General features: G+C 29.8%; 1 protein-coding gene across 2 annotated transcripts; it reads left to right on the top strand.

Annotated features, from left to right (window-relative positions):
• The first annotated feature begins 218 nt into the window (after positions 1-218).
• LOC137837708 (PTI1-like tyrosine-protein kinase At3g15890) lies at positions 219-2,613 on the top strand. 2 transcript variants are annotated; one of them, XM_090301896.1, is made up of 5 exons: positions 219-417; positions 495-660; positions 774-927; positions 1,150-1,412; positions 1,773-2,613. In XM_090301896.1, the coding sequence occupies exons 2-5, from the start codon at positions 605-607 to the stop codon at positions 2,272-2,274; spliced, it is 975 nt and encodes a 324-aa protein (XP_090158022.1). In that variant the 5' UTR covers positions 219-417; positions 495-604; the 3' UTR covers positions 2,275-2,613. The 2 variants fall into 2 exon arrangements, with proteins under 2 accessions (XP_090158022.1, XP_090158021.1); XM_090301895.1 differs by having other exon boundaries at positions 415-660.
• The last annotated feature ends 15,048 nt before the right edge of the window (positions 2,614-17,661 follow it).

Here is a 17,661-nt window from a genome sequence, read left to right as displayed (position 1 = left end):
TCTGTCAACTGAAAGAAACCAAAAAGTTTACAGAATTAAAAATCTTCTTATAGTTTACACCAACCATGGAATTTGCTTCCATTGCCAAATTTTAGCCGTTGATAAAAAGTGGGGATGGCAGTGACAGCATCACTTTCCATTGGTTAAAATCATCTAAATCAAGCTCTAATAGGACCATCAATTTATCTATGCAAGAAGTAAGACTAATTGGTGTATTGTAATAATTAAGCTCAGATTAGCATTGAGTTGAGTTGTTTATCCCAAAACTTATATAAAATGTGTGACATTTCCAATGAAAAAGGAAGCTTAACGAGGCTAGCAAACAATGGCATATGCCAAAATTTAAGGCATAAAATAACACTGAATTTGCTTGCGTATACACCATTATATTAACCTTCAAAGTCCTTGACTTCCAAGGTAGTCCCTTGTCGATACCATAAACATCTTGTGTCTTCTTTGCATATGCCGGTTTAAATTATGCTTCTTTCTTGCAGGGTCTGAGTTGAGCCTATCTTTCATTTTGTTTTATCTTCAATCCCTTCAACCCTTCCAACTTTCTCTTCTGTCAAAGTGAAGTAGGATTCTAAAGATTCCTCCTCAAAAAATGAACTTCAAACAATACTGTTGTTTCCTCTTAGATGAAGGGCAAAGCAAAATTCAGTATGGTTTTCGTCAAACTTCTTATATCTGCTTAATCTTCATGCTCACAAATTCGTGAATTATAATAATTTTATTTCATATATTTGTTTGTTTTTTCCTTTTTGTTATATCAGGATTGCTAAGAAGAAGAACAGTAGGGGTTATCCATGGGAAATGTATACCTTGAAGGAGTTGCTTAGAGCAACAAACAACTTTCATCAAGATAATAAGATTGGAGAGGGTGGATTTGGAAGTGTTTATTTTGGTCGAACAAGTAAAGGCGTTCAGGCAATTATACTTATAATAATATCTTTTAGTCCTTAATTTTAACTTGACTAGAGATAAAAATTGTCATAATTTATAGGTAGGTGGAAATTATAAGAACTTTAATAGTATATAAGTGAATAAAAAGTTTAAGCATGCGTATTTTCTTTTGCATGCACAACTTAAATTTGCATATCATTTTTCTTTGAGATATGAACTGATGCATATAGATTTTGAAACTTTCAGATTGCAGTGAAGCGATTGAAGACAATGACTGCTAAGGCAGAAATGGAGTTTGCAGTGGAAGTGGAAGTATTAGGAAGAGTGAGGCATAAGAATTTGTTGGGATTGAGGGGATTCTATGCAGGAGGAGATGAAAGGTTAATTGTGTATGATTACATGCCTAATCATAGCTTGCTCACACATTTGCATGGTCCACTTGCTAAGGAATGTCAGTTAGATTGGCCAAGAAGAATGAGCATAGCAATTGGAGCTGCTGAAGGTTTAGTGTAAGTTTATCTTCTCCATATATATAGTTATAAATCTAATTAATGTAGGATTTTTAACAGAAAAAATACATTAAGTAATAATATAGAGAAAGTAATATAAATAAAATAGAGAATAATATGTATATGGTGAAAATAACATAAAGAAACATAGAATAATATGATAAAAAAGACATGGTAAAGATTCCTGCAAGTTATCTTTTGAAACTGAGTATTTTTTGGCTTGCTTTCAAGAGTGGTTATTTCTGTACCAAAACTATATATATATGCTTCCATATGAACATTTTTCATTCGTGCATCATTTAAGATTACTATATACTTGAATAATTGATCTTTGTCAATATCTGTTTGTTTTTGGATAAGGTATTTGCACCATGAGTCAACTCCTCACATCATACATAGAGATATAAAGGCGAGTAATGTTCTTCTGGACTCTGAATTCCAATCCAAGGTTGCTGATTTTGGTTTTGCAAAGCTGGTACCAGATGGTGTGACCCATCTTACCACAAAGGTTAAAGGCACCCTAGGATATTTGGCACCAGAATATGCCATGTGGGGAAAAGTTTCTGAGAGCTGTGATGTCTACAGCTTTGGAATTTTACTGTTGGAGATTATCAGTGCCAAGAAACCAATTGAGAAATTTCCTGGAGGAGTGAAAAGGGATATCGTTCAATGGGCCACACCATATGTCAACAAAGGTCTCTTCAGCAACATTGCAGATCCAAATTTGAAGGGCAAATTTGATTTGCAGCAACTGAAAAATGTGATCACAATAGCTCTTAGATGCACTGATACCAGCGCGGATAAGAGACCTAACATGAAAGAGGTGGTGGAATGGCTCAAGAATGGTGTAGGCAGCACTTAGGAGAAGAGATCATAATTTTGAGTAACAGAAATGGAGATGAAGAAAATGACAAAATTGATACTATCCAAGCTAAGAAAAGTACCAAGTGATGTGTATAAAGTGATATAATTTATTTGTTTTTTATTATATTTAATATGCATCTTCTTCCTGTTTGAGAAAATGAGATTGACATTAACTAAAATTGTGAGAATTGAAGGTATCTTTTCAGACCATTTAATGTTATGTAGGTGTGGGTAAAAGGCACAGGACTAGGTTTTCTGGTCTAGAATCTATTGGGGGGCTATGAGTCTATATACGCAATTCTATATATGACCTTTTCAATGTTGTTAGGGGCTACAACATCGTATTTATTTTTCTCAGAACGAATCTTCTTGAATGTTTTACGTGTATTTAATATTTATTAGGTGAAAAAGGGGTAGAAAGAGAAGAAAATTCTCCTTTTGTGGAAGAGAGGAACAGGGAGCATTTCAACTTACAACTACTTTAACTCCATAGATTTCATTTCAAGTGCATAATGCTCGAAAGGATTTGATGAGAATAAGATTTTATTAAGAAATTTTTTCTCTCACAATATTATAATTATTTGGAAAGTGTTATGTTATCTTCATTGGTCATGCTTTGTGAATGATAGATTATAGATAATTGTCCTCTATACTTTTTAGTATATTTTTAAAATGCATATTTTACAAAGTAATCCTTAAATATAAATTAAATTTTTTCTTATTATATTAATTAAATTAGATACTATTTTATAAATTAAAAAATTATTAATATTTGAAGTAGTTTTTATTATTAATAAAACTTTATAAATTAGTTTTTAAATTGTTATCTAACATTAGTTATTAATTATTTTAGATCTTAAATTAATTTTTAAAAGATTAATAAAAATTAATTTTGAATTTAAATTACTTTATAAAATGGTATTTAATTTATTTAATATAATAATTAATTATTTTTTATTTTTAAAATTATTTTTTATTTAATAATTTTTTATTTATTTTTTTAGAATATAAAAAAAATAATAAGAGATAAAGAGTAAAAGTTTGAATCATTTTATTTTTCATACAAAAAAACTCAATACCATTTAAGTATTTATAAGACTAAGACCAAGTATATAGTTTCAAAATTTTCTTGAATGCAAACAACTAAAGTAGCATTTGTTGTTTATATATGTTCTTTCTACATATAGTTCTCCTATAGAGCAAGATTGCTTTTCTAGGAGAAAGAGAGAGAAACAGGGCCTATGAACTGCAAACTGGTGCTGGAAATAGGGTTTGAATTTGGCTCCTGCTATTTAGACTACCCTCTTTTGCTAACGGCACTCCTATTTTAATTCTTTTATTAAAATGACATGTTTGCCATTATTTTCTCTTTTTTTTTTTATTTCATGGTAACTGTATTTTAATAAGTACTTTTTAAAATATTCTCTTTCCATTTTGAAAAGTACGTTTTGAAATACTCTTTTCATTTTTTATATTCTGAAAATTATTGTGCAAATTAAGAAAATAAAATGTGTTCTAGAAAGAATAATGTAGAATGTGCCTAAAATTAATACTTTTTTAACATTTTGGAAACGTGGAAATGAAAAAATTAATTTATAATTGCTTTCTAAAATGCAACAAAATAGAAATGTGTACTAGAAGGTACATTCGAAAAGAGAGTATCCTAAAAACGAAACTAATAAAGGAAGTATGTAATAAAAAAGGAAGTGTAAATTGCTAATAGCCCATGTTTCAATCAGTTTAATTTAGAGGGACAAACGCTTAAATATACATTAACAAAGGGTTAACTTTTTTTTGTTTTTATTTTTTTAGAAGTGTTTACGCAAACATGTCATTATAAAGAATATTATCAATTGTTTTTCATTTGAGGTTAATTCTTTTGGGTCAGTTCAAGAAAGAAGAGTCCAATTTTATATTTTTAGATTAGTCTGTTATTCCACTAAGTTTTTACCTTTTCAACTTTAATTAATTTACACCGAAAACAAAGTAAATATCAAATTATGTTTTTGATCATAATTGGATCAAATTACCTTTTCAACTTTCATTTTGATTTTTTTTTTAGTAAATTACAATAAAATCATGAAATAGAAAAAAAATTATTGGTATAGTGATTAAATTAAGACTATTTTAAAAATTAAAAAAAAATTCTAAATAGTTTCTATTTTTGTTAAATGATTTCTAAATTGGTATTTAATTAGCAACCAAGGTTTAACTACCAATTATTTAGATTCTAAATTTGGTAGCACAAACTTTTGCTAATTAGATACTAATTTAAAAATCATTTAACAAAAATAGAAACTAATTTAAAAAAAAAAATATTTTTAGTCTCTAAAATGTCTCTAATTTTGTCATTATGACAACTAATTATTTTTTATATCTAAATTGGTTTCTATTTCATAATTTTTTTTTAGTGGTAGGTTGATAGGTGCTCTTTGTCTATTTTATTTTTTTAAGGATTGGATCACTTTTTAGAGAGCCAGTTTAATTTAATTCCTACTTGATCATAAAAAAAAAATGTTTTGATATACTATATGATGGTAAAAAAGAGGATTTTATTGACTAAGAATATTGATCAAAACCAAACTGACAAACAGTCTCTGTCTAAAAGAAATATTCTTATGTTGATAATTCTATACAATTACAACTAAACTAGATAGAAAAATAATTTTTTATTAACATATAAATTTTATATAAAAAGTTTTGAGTAATTTTAAAATTACCCTGTACAATATAACAATTATAAACTGATATGATATAAACAGTGGCTAAAGTAACATTTTATTACCAAATAACATTTAAAAAAGAAATGTTAAAATGTAGCATAAACATTATAAGCCAAGGGGAAGAAGCCAAATTGGAAGTGGCAACAGCTTTATCATCTCAAATCCCAACATATGAGTGAAGCAGTGATTCCCAGTGAATAGGGCAAGCAAATCTATAAATAACACGAGTGTCGCATAGTTGGAATTCTAGTCAACCAAAATATCCGTTGCCTATATACTCATCGTGACAAACAAAACAAAAGAGGGAATGCACTATACTCTATAGACCTTCTGAAACAAAACACATACCACACTTTTCTCTCTCTTTTTCATCACTATTCTCTTTAGGACAATAAACATAAATTCTCCTTCAACAAAACATTTCAATATTCTTTCAACCCAGTTAATCTCCTTCTTCATTTACATTACTTATGCATCAAGTTCTATAACTTGTTTTAGGTCTTTCATAAAACAATGAAAAAAATGTATAAAAAGTGATTGTAGAAGAAAAAGTAAAGTTTGAAAGAAAAGAAGGAAGATGTATGTGTGCATCTCTCTCCGTGACTGTGTCTGTGTGTGCGTACATATATAGTATTATGATGAAGAGAGAGAAGAGAGAGTGTAGGGGAAGAGACGTTGCAGCCGGCCTAAGAAGGGTAGATCTTAGGAGAAAAGTGAGAGAGAATTGAATTCTTCTTCTGATATGTGGCATATGCCATTCATTCTGTGTTGTGTGGTGTTGTGTTTCTATAGCTAACGGTTTTAGAAATGCAATGCAAGGAAGGAGTGAAGAGAAAAAAGTGAAGGAAGGGGTCAGAGATTGTTTAGTTTAGATTTGTACAGATGTGTGTGTGTGCATGAGTGGTGTGTTGTGTTGTGTGGAGCATGATGGCATACAGCTCGATGGATGGATGGTTGCAGAGATTGCAGCTTTATGAGAAAGGGAGAGATGAGAAGAGTGAGATGGGATATGGCATGTTGTAGCAGTCACGAGTTGCTGCTGCTGCTGCTGCTAGTAGTAGTGTGCTACTGCTGCTGCTGCTATTAGGGATAGATGGATCAAACCCCAAAATTCATGTTGATTCAGTCACTACAATAACACCATGTCATCTCCATGCAACAGAATTTGATGTAACTTGTCGGCCCTTAAAGTACCTTCCATTGCATTTAATATTATACCCCCTCTCTCTCTCTCTTTCTTTACCTTCATACAAATTGTACTACCTTTTTCTTTTATTAATTTATAAAGTTAAACTCTTCATCATGTTTTTAATGCAAACAAAATAAACTTATTTTATGTGGGTTTATGTACTCAATTATTATAATATGAAATATAATCTCTTCATTTAACATTTCTTTAGATTTAATATTTCTTTAGGCTTTGTTTAGATTAGAAGGTGTGGAAAATGAAAAATGGAAAGTTGAAGGTGTGGAGAAGTGAAAGTATGAAAAAATTGTGAAGAAAGTTGAAGTTGTTTGAATTGAGGTATGTTAGAGTCGATGTGTGGAGAAAGTTTATTAAAATTGGTGAGTAATGTGATGGTTGTAGGAATATTATAAATTATTTTGAATAATAAAAGTTGTAAGATTTCAAAATTACCCTTTAATATAAAAGAAGAATAAATAATGATTTTTTTTTCATATTTTAATTAATTAAAATAATTTAAAGTTTCATTTATAAATAAAAAATGTAAAATTGAAAGAAATAATGAATTATAATTTAAAATTTAAGTATAATTTTATTATTTAACATTTATTTATTTTTTACTTAAGTTAATTTATTTACATTAAGTGATTTTAATTTATATTTATTATAATTATTTAAATATATTTGGAATAAAATATATTTAATATTTTATTATATGTGCAGTACTGTTTAAAAAAATAGAATGTGAATAATTTATAATAAATTTTGTGAAAGAATAAGGGTATATAAGTCATTTTACATATTTATGAATATTTCTCTACTACTTTGTGAAGAAGCATTTAGCCTACTCTCCCATCCTTCAGCGCCCTTCCACCTCATCTGCAGATCCAAACAGGGAAACCTTCTCACTTTCCCTCTTCGCCAACCGTAAATATGTTGAAACAAACACACTATTAATCTCACCAAAAAGAAAAAATTTCTTTAACAATTTCGTAATCAAAATGACCACTTTATAATATTTCAAAAAAATTCATATTTTTTATCAGTAAAAGATTTTTTTTTTCTTATATTTTTAATAATTGTAATATAGAAAAATTCACTCTTAAATTATTATTATATCATCCTGAGTCTTTTATAAATTACAAAATAATATACAATCTAAAAAACATCATATATATTATTACAGAAAACCCCTTTATCAACGATTAAAAATAGCATATAAAAATGATTCTGAAACCGTTGTTATTACGGATGTCGTTGTAAATCAGTTGTTTATAATAATAATTTTAGAACCATCGTTATAAAATCACATTAACAACATGTGTAGACACGTTGAAAAACTGTCATTCTGCCAAATACATAAATAAAAAGTAAAAAAAAAATTATAACAAAGTTATAAGTGTATTTTTTTAAAATATTTTATTATTATATACTCACTCTAATCCTGCATAAAATATCAAATTTTCATAACAATAATGCATGTAATATCATAATTTAAATATCAAAGTCAACAAAAAGTTTTATAAATATATGAAAAAGTTTTATGTCATTCTAAAGTGTTATACATAGTTACCTTAAGGTGCATCCAAGTGAGTTTTTTTGCACTTGCACTTGCACTTCTCCTCCCACTCAACATGTTATATCCAGAATAAGCACTAAAATAATAAGATTTCATGTTAGAACACACACATAACGTTATGTAATGTAATGTAATGTATGAGTAATAAATTTGTGAATGTAATATAATCATAATCATAATGGTTTGATAAATCTCTAATTTATACTAGGAAACATCATGCAAAATTTTAAATTTTTTTGACAAGTTTAAGTATGAGAACTAAACAATAGTACAAAAATAAGAAAAGAGCGCTCCTTATTTAATGCGCTTCAGCGTTTAAACGCATTCGTAAAAAACGCGGTGGCATTTTTGAAATTATTTTGATTTACAAATGCGGTTATTTAAATAACCGCATTTGTAAATCGAAGCGCTTGATTTACAAATGTGGTTATTCAAATAGCCGCATTTGTAAATCAAAAAGCTTGATTTACAAATGCGGTTTTTACGTTTAGCCGCATTTGTAAATGGTTTTTACCCTAAAAATTTTACGCGCTCAACAGTTTCGTTCATTCTCTGTTTGCGCTCATATCTGTTCTTCGTTTTCTCTAGTTGCGAAGTTCTGCATTTTCGAAGGTACGTAACTGCATTGCCCCTCATTCTCTTGTTTCCATTCCCTAACAATTGCATTAAACTCCAATGGCTTTCGCTTTCCATATTGCTTTCGTTTTTAATGGGTTTCGCTCTGCATTTTGAAGGTGTATTCATTGCTTCCGCCGCTGTCGCATTTCGCTCTCGTCGCTCCGCCGCCGCACTCGCCGCCGTTACCGTGTTTCCTCTTCTCCCCTTCCACTCTTCACCAACAACGTGCCCCTAAAACCCCAGTTCATTTAGAAGAATATACAAATGCGGTTATTTCAAATAACTGCATTCGTAAATCGCATTTGTATTTCTCTGATTTACAACTGCGTGCTGATCAAATGCGGCTCTATAGCCGCATTTGTAAATGTAAAATAGCCGCATTTGATTAGCATTTCTGCGCTAGTGAAAACCTCAAAATACCTGAAAAATACATAAATAATACTTAAAAATATAAAAAAAATAATAGTAAACGGTGGATTTTTGGAATTTTAGTGGACCCTAATCCCCTTCGGATATTGTTCATGTGATTCTTTACCTCATTTCAAACAACTTTCATTTTTTACACATCTTCATCCAACTTCTCTGTCAAAAGTTATGGCTGTTTGAAGTTTCTTCATGTTAATTTTTGTCAAACTCCAAATCTATCACTCTTCTCTTCAATGTCAAGAATCCTCCATCAAATATCCACTAAATGAAGTTCCCACAAGCCCTAATCAACACATACATGCAAATATTTATTATAAAATTATTTAAAAAATTTAGGGTAGAGTTTAGGGAGGCATCGCATCGTGCCTCAGTCCAGTCTTGGCAGCGTGTGGGGGTGGAGGTGCTAGCGGTGTATGGTTGATGTTGTCAATGTGCGTGTTGTCGCACGGAGGTGAAGGGTTGGCGCTATTTAGATGCACGCCATAGGGGTTTGACGCGCAGAGGAGGGCTGAAGGGGAGGTTCGCAAGAGGCGCTGGCGTAGGAGGACTGCATGCAAAGGAGCAAGGGGCGTGGCGCTGGCGGGATGCGCCCAGAGGAGCAGAGGACGGCGCTAGCGTAGGTGGGGTTGCCCCTTGAGGAGCAGGGGACGCGACAGTCATCGGCGCTGACAGTGACAAGAAGAACTTATGGTGGTGGAGAGAAGGAGTTGGCAGTGGGAGAAGGAAAAGATGGGTGCGCAAGTGAAGAAAGAAACAAAAAGGTGCAAGTGAAGATGAAGATGCGGGCGTGTGCGGGAGTAAAAAAGGATTACATATAACGACGATTCTTAGGGCAACCATCGTTATATGTCCCTCTATATATAACGACGACTCTTAGGACAACCATCGTTATATTCTCCTCACCATATAACAACGGTTCTTAGAGCAACCGTCATTAGAAAAAAATAATTACAAGTTTATCGTCGTCTCTTTTTTAACGATGATTTTATAAAAGTCGTCTTTATTTAGAGTTGTCTTTTCGAGATTTTGTACTAGTGATATTGTGATAAAATTGGTAATAGAAAAAAAAATGAAGAGAATAAAGAATAAATCAAACCTTTTCTCTGATTACAAATATATTTTAATTATTTTATTTTATTTACATACAAATATTCTTTAGTTAATTTAAATTATACTTTTAAAAATTGAAGACGATGATATTTATATAGGTTATTCTATATGAAAGAAAGGAAATAAATGGTAGGACTTTTATTTTCAACCAAACATCTTTAACTTTCACTTTAGTTCTAATATACTTGGACTCATCTCTTTATTTCCATCTAATTTCTTTACTTTCCCAACAAAAAAATATAAATGTGCTTAATAAAATTAAATGACACTAATTATAGTTTTCTTAATAGTGAAAAGACTAATTAATTTTTCTTGGATTTAACTTCAAATGGAGCAAGTGATTATTTTTAATACATATTAGAATAAAATCTACTCACCTCCACACTCGATGACACTTTTCACATAATACCTTAACACTCTAGCCTCTATTTGTTTAGAGTAATGTAGTCTTTAGGATGATTTGGGGGTTGAGAAAGTCAATGCAGTGACAATTTGGTTTAGTTAAGGTAAATAGGGATGATTTGTGCAGAAAGAAAATGAAGGTGAGATGACCATTTTGTCCCTGCATGAATGTGAGATTTGTGTGCACTCATGACCTTTGTCTTATTAATCACAGATAACAAATTATTATAATCGATTTATATAAAAAATTTAATCAATTAAGTTTGTCATCATAATTGATTAACTTTGTCATTGTAATTGATTAATCATTTATTTTTATTGTTGTTTAAACACGTTTATCAATCAAATTTCATGTTTTATGTATAATTATTATGAACTATTTATTTATTTATTTATTGTCCAAAGAATAAACTACGAATTATAATTACAAAATTTTGTTCATTTACGTAATAATATTAGTTATAAAAATTAATCTCGCCAAAATTTTCTTTAATTACAAATATTCCTCATAAATATATAAATATTAAAAACCTTTTGATATATACTTTTATATTTATTTTAAAACAAAAATTTACGTATTTTTAGACAAAGTATTTTGATAAATAATTAAATTATACAATTAAAAAAATTACATTTCAATCACATTAATCAAATCATCAACAAACTTTTTTATCTTAAATTTATTCACTTTCAAGACACTTTTTCTATATCTAAATAATCAAACTTTTTCACTCACTTTTTTTCTTCTTTCCTTCCTTTTTCCTATCGTCTCAATCAAACAAAACCCTGTAAAATTTTAGGGTCAATTAATTTTTTATACTCTTAAAAAATAGTTATAAACATTGTGTACTATCATAAACCTCTACAAATGATAGTGTAATTTGATCATTGTACAAACCTCAATTCTGTGAGCCGGTTTTATGGAGTTGAGTTAGACTTAAAGTTCATCGATGTGGATCTCCAACATTTATCATGCATACCAAACCAGAAAATATTTAGCATTGGTTGTCTTAATATTTTTTTAAAAACAGGTTCATCTATAGTTTTAAAAGCATTACAATCTTCTTACATAAAACAGTTGCGGAAAACATAAAAGATTGAAATAAATATCCTTTTCAAAAGTAAAAATTTATACAAGTGGCAACTAAAGTACACAATGTTTGTAGAAATAATGGAGTATCTTCTTATTACATTATTTCAACAACACTATTTCAGATCCTAAAAAAAACTATATATGTTTCTTAATTTGTATGCATGAGTACATGCATCCTATGATGTCTCTCTAAGCCTAGGGCTTATCATTAGAAATGGCAGCTATATATAATATATGGAAGAGTAAAGGTGGGTAGGTGATGACTACATATAACTACAATTCACTGTGCAAAATCTTTGTATAGATTTTACGATAAAAGGAACTCACTCATTCTCCTATTTTCAACTTCCGTGGGTTAACTTTGACTTCTTCAATTCTTCTTCAGATCATGTGGAACGTGGGGTGATAAAGAAAGAAAGAATGAGTCCATTATACGAAAAACAAATAATTTTTTGAAAAAGATTTTCATTTTTAATTTAGTATTATTTTTAAAAACAGATTTTTTTTTCTCTTCTCATTGTCTAACAAAAGGCAAGGTTTTAAAAAATCTAAGTGTATGTAATTCTTTAATATTTTATACTTTCCTTTCTTCTTTTAAACTAATATATATATATATATATATATATATATATATTTACTTGTTGATTTTTTTTATTTAAAGAAAATATTTTTTATGAAAAAAATTATTAAATAAATATTTGAGTCGGTACAAATGTGAATAAATATAGGCATTACTCAATGAGGATGGATATTAAACACATACAAATTCATTATCCATAGGTACCATAAATAAGAATATATATGAATAGAGAGTACGATAGTGTTTTTTCAGTTAGTTCTGGTTAGTTTTAAAGGTTTTAGGCTGAAATCGGTGTTTGGACATTGGGTATAAGAGTTGAATCATCCTGAAGTGATTTCAATTTACTTATTTTTTATTATCGATTAAAAAAAAACTAATTCAATTTGTGAGGATTTTCAACAATTTTGGTTTACTAAAGTCCTGTCAAATGCTCTATTTTTTTTCATGGAGGGTTATTTTGGGGAGAGAGGTAACTAAAAGGAATTTCACAAGAATACATAGTAAGGAGATCATAGAAATAATTGTGTTTAAGGAGGCTAAGATAGATGTTTAGGAAATATTCTACATGACACAGTTGAAATCTTGATTCTGTATGATGCATAATTTATCCTGCTTTAATTATATTTTTTTACTGGTACCAATGCCCAATTCAGGGTTTAAAGAGTGTCAAGTAGTGTTGTTATGTACTATTTTTTATCAGTAAAAAAACTAAATAAAATAAAATTAAATACTAGAGATGTTCCAACCCTTTTACACTATTGTCCAATGTACATTTGTGCACAAGACTGCATACTAAAGCAAACAAAAAAATATTTCATCAATATTGTAATACAAAATACCTATTATCTGCTTTTACATTTGAGTGTTGTTATCTACTCATAAATTGTTAATGGTGCATGTGTGTTTAATTGAGGGTCTGTATACTGGGAAGATTACATTTGATCCTAGTGAGGGAGAATGTTTTGCATGTTGCAGTTGAAGCTGGAAAGTCTGGCGACCAGGGACACCAAATTTGGTAAACACAAGATATTTTTGCTAAGCATATTGTTTTTGTGGAATGAATTTGGTAAAGCTTCATATTTCATCAAGACTTTGCTCTTACTGCTACTGCATCCTACTGTGTTGTTATGGGTGGTTTTATAAAATGGTTCAGGGGTATTTCTTTGGGAGCATAGTAGTGCTGCCATCCATTTGGTGTTAGGGTGGGTTTATTTTTATTTTTTATTTTTTTAAGTTATGCAGTTTTTAAAATGTTCCACATTTATTTTATTTATTCTTTTAATTAAGAATATAAATATATATACACACAATTTTAATGGATAATGGAAATAGGTAAAGATAAACATGCATCTACCCTACAATTTTGGCCTTCTTTAGAAGAACCTCTTACACATATTAATCATTAATAATATTTTTATAATTCCAACTATTTAGTTTTTTTTTTCTTGTTATAGATATAATGTATTTGAATAATTTTACATAAACAGTTTTAGGAGGAAAAAATAAAAAAATAAGTTGAGTTAAAATTAATTTATGTATAAAGTAATTTGCTAAAGTTTTCACTTATATATAGGTTAATCAAAAATTTATTTCTTATTTTTTTTTCTATAAATTTATAGATAAACTTACCTAAACAACCTAAGAATAAAAACTATCTTTGCAAAAGTTTTGAACTTTTGTATTTCTTAAAATGTATCCTATTGAAAGAGTAATCGAGCGAAAGAGTCATTATTGTTTGAGACTTTATGTGTCAGTTGAATAAGATATTCAGATGATTTAAAAAGTGAAAACTTATTGGTAAAATAAGTATACTTTTTTTTTACATCTTTTTTTATTATAATATGAATTATAACGATTTATTCCTAAATTTGTGTTAACTTTAGAAATTTAGGAGAAAATGTATGGGTGGCAATGCAGGTTGACCTCTTCGTATAAGTCCGTCGAGCGTTTGGCCCACCCCGCACAAGGAGTGTAGACTCATTGTATGAGGGTTGTTATAAGGCTTGATTAAAAATAATTAAAGTTTTATTTTGCATCTATTTTTTCTTAAATATGTATGTTAATATATAAAAGTATCTTATCAAAGTTTTGCTACAAAATATTTTAATGAAGATGACTAATTTTTTAACTATCCTATTGAAATATCTTCTTTATATTAAATTTTTATTAACAAATTTTAAATATAAGACTTTACTTAAAATTAAATCCACTGTCACTCTTAATACTAACTCCTTTGGATGATTAAAATAAAACATTCATTTCTTTTAGTACATTAAATTCAAATATTTAAAATAAAACAAAAAAAAAGTCACACAATAATGGATGAATGGAGTATGATTTTTTTGTACAAAAATAAATAAATTAAGTAATTATTTTTTATTTACGCGAGCCAGCGGGCTAACCAGTCACGCCCCGCTATTGGCCTGCACGGGCTGCGGGTTATGCGAGGCAGGTCAAAGTGGTTTAACGGGCTAGATTAGTGAGTCTGCCCCGCAATTTTTGGTAGCAGGACGACCCGCATGGTCTGCCCCACATGCCACCCATAGAAAATGGAGATGAAAGGGCTAAAGGTGAATGGACAAGATGAAAAGGAAGGCTGAAACGCTGATTCAACTTGCCCAAACTCGCCTAAGCTAGAAGCACTCCATAGGAACTCGCCCAAGCGAGATCATTCTAGAGAAGTTGGATTTTTTCATGTCCAGCACGCCCAAGTGAGCCCAAACGTGCCCATGCGAGAAGTCACTTAGCCCAAGTGTAACTAGGTTAAATATGAGGCGTAAGACACAATCCTATACATCATTGAGAGAATAAAAGGTAATAGAAAACCCTAGAGGAGACAACCATGAATGAGAAACATCCTGGATCTTCTTTTCTTGCTTTTCATGCTTGCAGTGGCCAACATGAGTTTTGAACTTTGTATTTCTTAAAATGAATACTATTGAAGAGTCATTGAGAGAAAGAATCATTATTGTTTGAGACTTTATGTGTCAAATGAATAAGGCTTACTAAGTCAGTCATACAATCGACACAAATTCAGATGATTTAAAAAGTGTGAACTCATAAGTGTCATATTTCAGTAACATTTCATATTAAAAGACAAACACTTATGTTCGTTTATTGATAAAATAACTATAATTTAACCCCTAATTTATGAATTTAAACCATTTTACATATTTTGTTATTATATTATGAATAAGAACGATTTATTCCAAAAACTTGTGTCAATTTCAGGATTTTAGGTGAAAATGGAGATGAAAGGACTAAAGGAGAATAGACAAGATGAAAAGGGAAGGCTAAAACACTGATTTAAGTCGCACAAACTTGCCTAAGCCAAAAGCACTTCACAGGAACTCGTCAAATCTCACCCAGGTGAGATCACTCCAGAAAAGTTGGGTTTTTTCTCGTCTAACTCGCCCAGGCGAGAAGTCACTTAGCCCAAGCCCAACTAGGTTAAATATGAGGCGTAAGACACAACTTTAGACATCATTGGAATAATATAATATAAAAATATCTAGAGGAGGCAGTCGACAAGGAGAAACATCCTGGATCTTCTTTTCTTGCTTTTCATGTTTGTAATGGCAAACATGAGTCTTAAAATTTGTATTTCTTAAAGTCTTTACTATTAAAGAGTCACTCAAAGAAAGAATCATTATTGTTTGAGACTTTATGTCTCGGTTGACTAAAGCTTACTTGTTAGTCATACAATCGACATAGATTCAAATGATTTAAAAAGTGTGAACTGATAAGTGACATATTTCAGTAATATTTCATATTAAAAGACAAATACTTATAAATATTTATTGATAAAATAACTATAAATTAACCCTTAATTTATGAATTTAATCTTTTTACATATTTTGTGATTATAATATGAATAAGAACGATTTAGTCTCAAATTTGTGTTAATTTCAGGATTTTAAGGGATAATGGAGATGAAAGGGCTAAAAGAGGATAGACAGATGAAAAGGGAAGGCTGAAACGCTGATTCAGATTGCCCAAACTCGCCTTATTTAGAAGCACTACAGAGGAACTCGTCCAACCAAACCCAATCTCGCTAGGCGAGATCATTATAGAGAAGTTAGGAATTTTTTCCTCGTCCAACTCACCCAATGAGACCAATCACGCCAGACGAGAAGTCACTTAGCCCAAGTCCAATTAGGTTAAATATGAGGCATAAGGCACAACCTTGGACATCAATTGGAGAATTGAAGGTGATAGAAAACCCACCTAGAGGAGGGAACTATTAAGGAGAAAGGTCTTGAATCTTTTTTTTTTTTACTAATTCTACCATTTGGGATTGGGAGTAATTTGTTCAAACTCTTATCTATTGAGGTGATATTTAAATCATATATTTTGATTGAAAAGTACTTCAAGGCATCTGACCTAAGTGACAATGCTTAACATATTTGAATTCCAGGAATAGATTTGAAATGTTAATTGCTATCAATATCTGCTCGTAACGATAATTTTTTTTTATAAATATGTGAGTAATTGATATTTGAGACTATCTTAATAATTTTATATGCGAGGAATCAATATAAATGAATTTTATATGGCATCAATATCAATCAATTATAGAATTTTATCATGCTTTTCAAAATACAAAAGAGTGAGAAGGATGAATAACAATTCCAATTTTCCCAATTGAATCAACAACTATTTACTTTGTTTTATTTACATTCTTGCAATCATACACAACAAATATCCTACAAAATTTTACTTATTGTTTTCTATTTAGTAAATCTTATACTTGAGAATTCAATTGTTCCTTGTGGGTTCGATATTTGTCCTTAGGAACAAATTATTACTTTTGTTACGATACATTTTCTGTAAAAAGAGTCATATTGAACCTTTTATATAAGTTATTAAATAACTAATATAGTAAGTTAGTTTACTATTTTGATTCTTATTACAACCAACATAGTCAGTAAAACACACTAAGTTGAAACATGAAAGCATGTTGGTGCCAATTACGATAACCTTCAAAAGAGCATCTTATCCCCATATCTCAAGTTTATACTTTTACTTCAACTTTCAATAACACAAAATATCCAAGTAATAAACAAGTTAGGTGCAACATAAGTCAAAAACTATGTTATCCTCACTTTCACACTTAGAACCTTTCTCATATTTTTTCTTTTGCTTTTACATATTCCTCCTTGTAGAAAACAGGAAAAACACAAGAAAAGAGACTTAAACTATGTTTTAACATATTTTTTAAATTTCTCGTAAATATCATCTTATGATAATTACTCAAATGATAATTTTGTATGAAAAGTGACCTGTTAATGTCTTTTTAACCTCTATTTTGTCTAAGGGAATGCGACAAATGAGACTTTATCACTTAATAAACCTACTTCTTAAATTATCTTTCAAACTTATTTTTCATAGTGATTCTCTCTCTTAGATTAGCACAGGGAATAATAACATGCAAATTAAAAGCAAAATACACATGATATATTTTGATATTGGTTTGATTGACAAAACAGACTACGTCAAGTTCTCAATCAACATATTGAATTTCACTAAGCAAACTAATGGTGCGAAGTACAAACAAGTATTGTTTTAAATCTATTTTTTTGGCTCGTAGCTAATTCTAGTTAACCCTTTGTGTATTATTTGGGCTTGTACCCACTTTTGACTAACCCCTTGAGTAATTTTTATGCAC

This window comes from Phaseolus vulgaris, chromosome 4 (assembly GCF_051622355.1).
Source record: "Phaseolus vulgaris cultivar YP4 chromosome 4, ASM5162235v1, whole genome shotgun sequence".
NCBI lineage: Eukaryota > Viridiplantae > Streptophyta > Magnoliopsida > Fabales > Fabaceae > Phaseolus > Phaseolus vulgaris.
Note: the sequence above shows the minus strand (reverse complement) of the source record. Positions and strands in the feature narration are given on the sequence as shown.

Bases quoted from the DNA above. Each gene is read 5' to 3' on its own strand.
- LOC137837708 (XM_090301896.1), top strand. From the start codon at position 605: ATGAACTTCAAACAATACTGTTGTTTCCTCTTAGATGAAGGGCAAAGC. The intron at 928-1,149 runs GCAATTATACTT...TGAAACTTTCAG, and splicing joins GAACAAGTAAAGGCGTTCAG to ATTGCAGTGAAGCGATTGAA. The intron at 1,413-1,772 runs GTAAGTTTATCT...TTTTTGGATAAG, and splicing joins GGAGCTGCTGAAGGTTTAGT to GTATTTGCACCATGAGTCAA.